This window comes from Alligator sinensis, unplaced genomic scaffold (genome assembly GCF_000455745.1).
Source record: "Alligator sinensis unplaced genomic scaffold, ASM45574v1 scaffold1133_1, whole genome shotgun sequence".
In the NCBI taxonomy this organism is placed as follows: domain Eukaryota; kingdom Metazoa; phylum Chordata; order Crocodylia; family Alligatoridae; genus Alligator; species Alligator sinensis.
The window spans coordinates 376,165-377,113 of record NW_005842285.1 but is presented as its reverse complement, the minus strand read 5'-3'; the positions used below and the strand labels follow the sequence as shown (position 1 = coordinate 377,113).

The window sequence follows — 949 nt, the reverse complement described above, 5'->3', positions numbered from 1 at the left end:
GGGGGGAGGGGTAGCAAGACCCAGGGGACATAGCAGCAGTAGGACCCCGGGGGGAAGGGGCAGCAAGACTCAGGGGAACAGCAAACAAGACCCAGGGGAAGAGGCAGCAAGATTCAGGGGATGGAGCAACAGTGGGACCCAGGGGACAGGGCAGCAGAGGGACCCAGGGGATGGGGAAGCAGTGAGATCCAGGGGACAAAGGGCAGCAAGACCCAGGGGAAGGGGCAGCAAGACTCAGGGGAAGGGGCAGCAGCAGGACCCGGGAGAGAAAGGGCAGCAAGATTCGGGGGATGGAGCAGCAGTGGGACCTATGGGATAGGGAAGCACTGAGGTCCAGGGGACAAAGGGCAGCAAGCGCAAGGAGACAGGGCAGCAAAACTCAGGGGAAGAGGCAGCAAAATTCAAGGGATGGAGCAGCAGCGGGACCCAGGGGATGGGGAAGCAGTGAGATCCAGGGGAGAAAGGGCAGCAAGACCCAGGGGAAGGGGCAGCGGCAGGACCGACCCAAGGGACGGGGCATCAAGACCCCATCAAGTAGTGGCAGCCAGGGGAGGGGGGTGCAGTGGGACCCTGGTGGGGAAGAGGCAGCAAATCTCAGGGGGAAGGAGCAGCAGTGGGAGCCAGGGGAGGGGGAAGCAGCAGGACCCAAGGGAGACAGGGGAAGGGGCAGCAGCAGGACGGGCGGAGGGGGAGGCAGCGGGCTGCAGGGGAGAAGGGAAGGGTCCTGGGGCTGCCCACCTGTCTCTGCGAAGCTGATGATCTCGGAGAGCTGGTCGTGGGGCGGGCCGCTGCTGGCCTGCCCGTCCATGCTGGGGATCTCGAGGCGGCCGTCCTCGCGCACCTTGCCGGCGTGCAGCTTGCGCAGCGCGGTGACCATGGCCGCCTTGGGCACGGCGTGCGTGATGTTGGGCCGCTCGCGCATCTGCAGGCGGCTCAGGATGTGGCGCTT

At 66.0% G+C, this 949-nt stretch overlaps 1 protein-coding gene across 1 annotated transcript in view; it reads right to left on the bottom strand.

Annotated features, from left to right (window-relative positions):
* The window catches only part of INHBB (inhibin subunit beta B), a 6,347-nt gene extending 5,404 nt beyond the window's left edge, over window positions 1-943 (bottom strand). The window contains exon 1 of the mRNA XM_025209337.1: window positions 739-943. Coding sequence (XP_025065122.1) covers window positions 739-922 — 184 coding nt within the window. The 5' untranslated portion in view covers window positions 923-943. The remainder of the gene's footprint in view (window positions 1-738) is intronic.
* Between the last annotated feature and the right edge of the window lie 6 nt (window positions 944-949).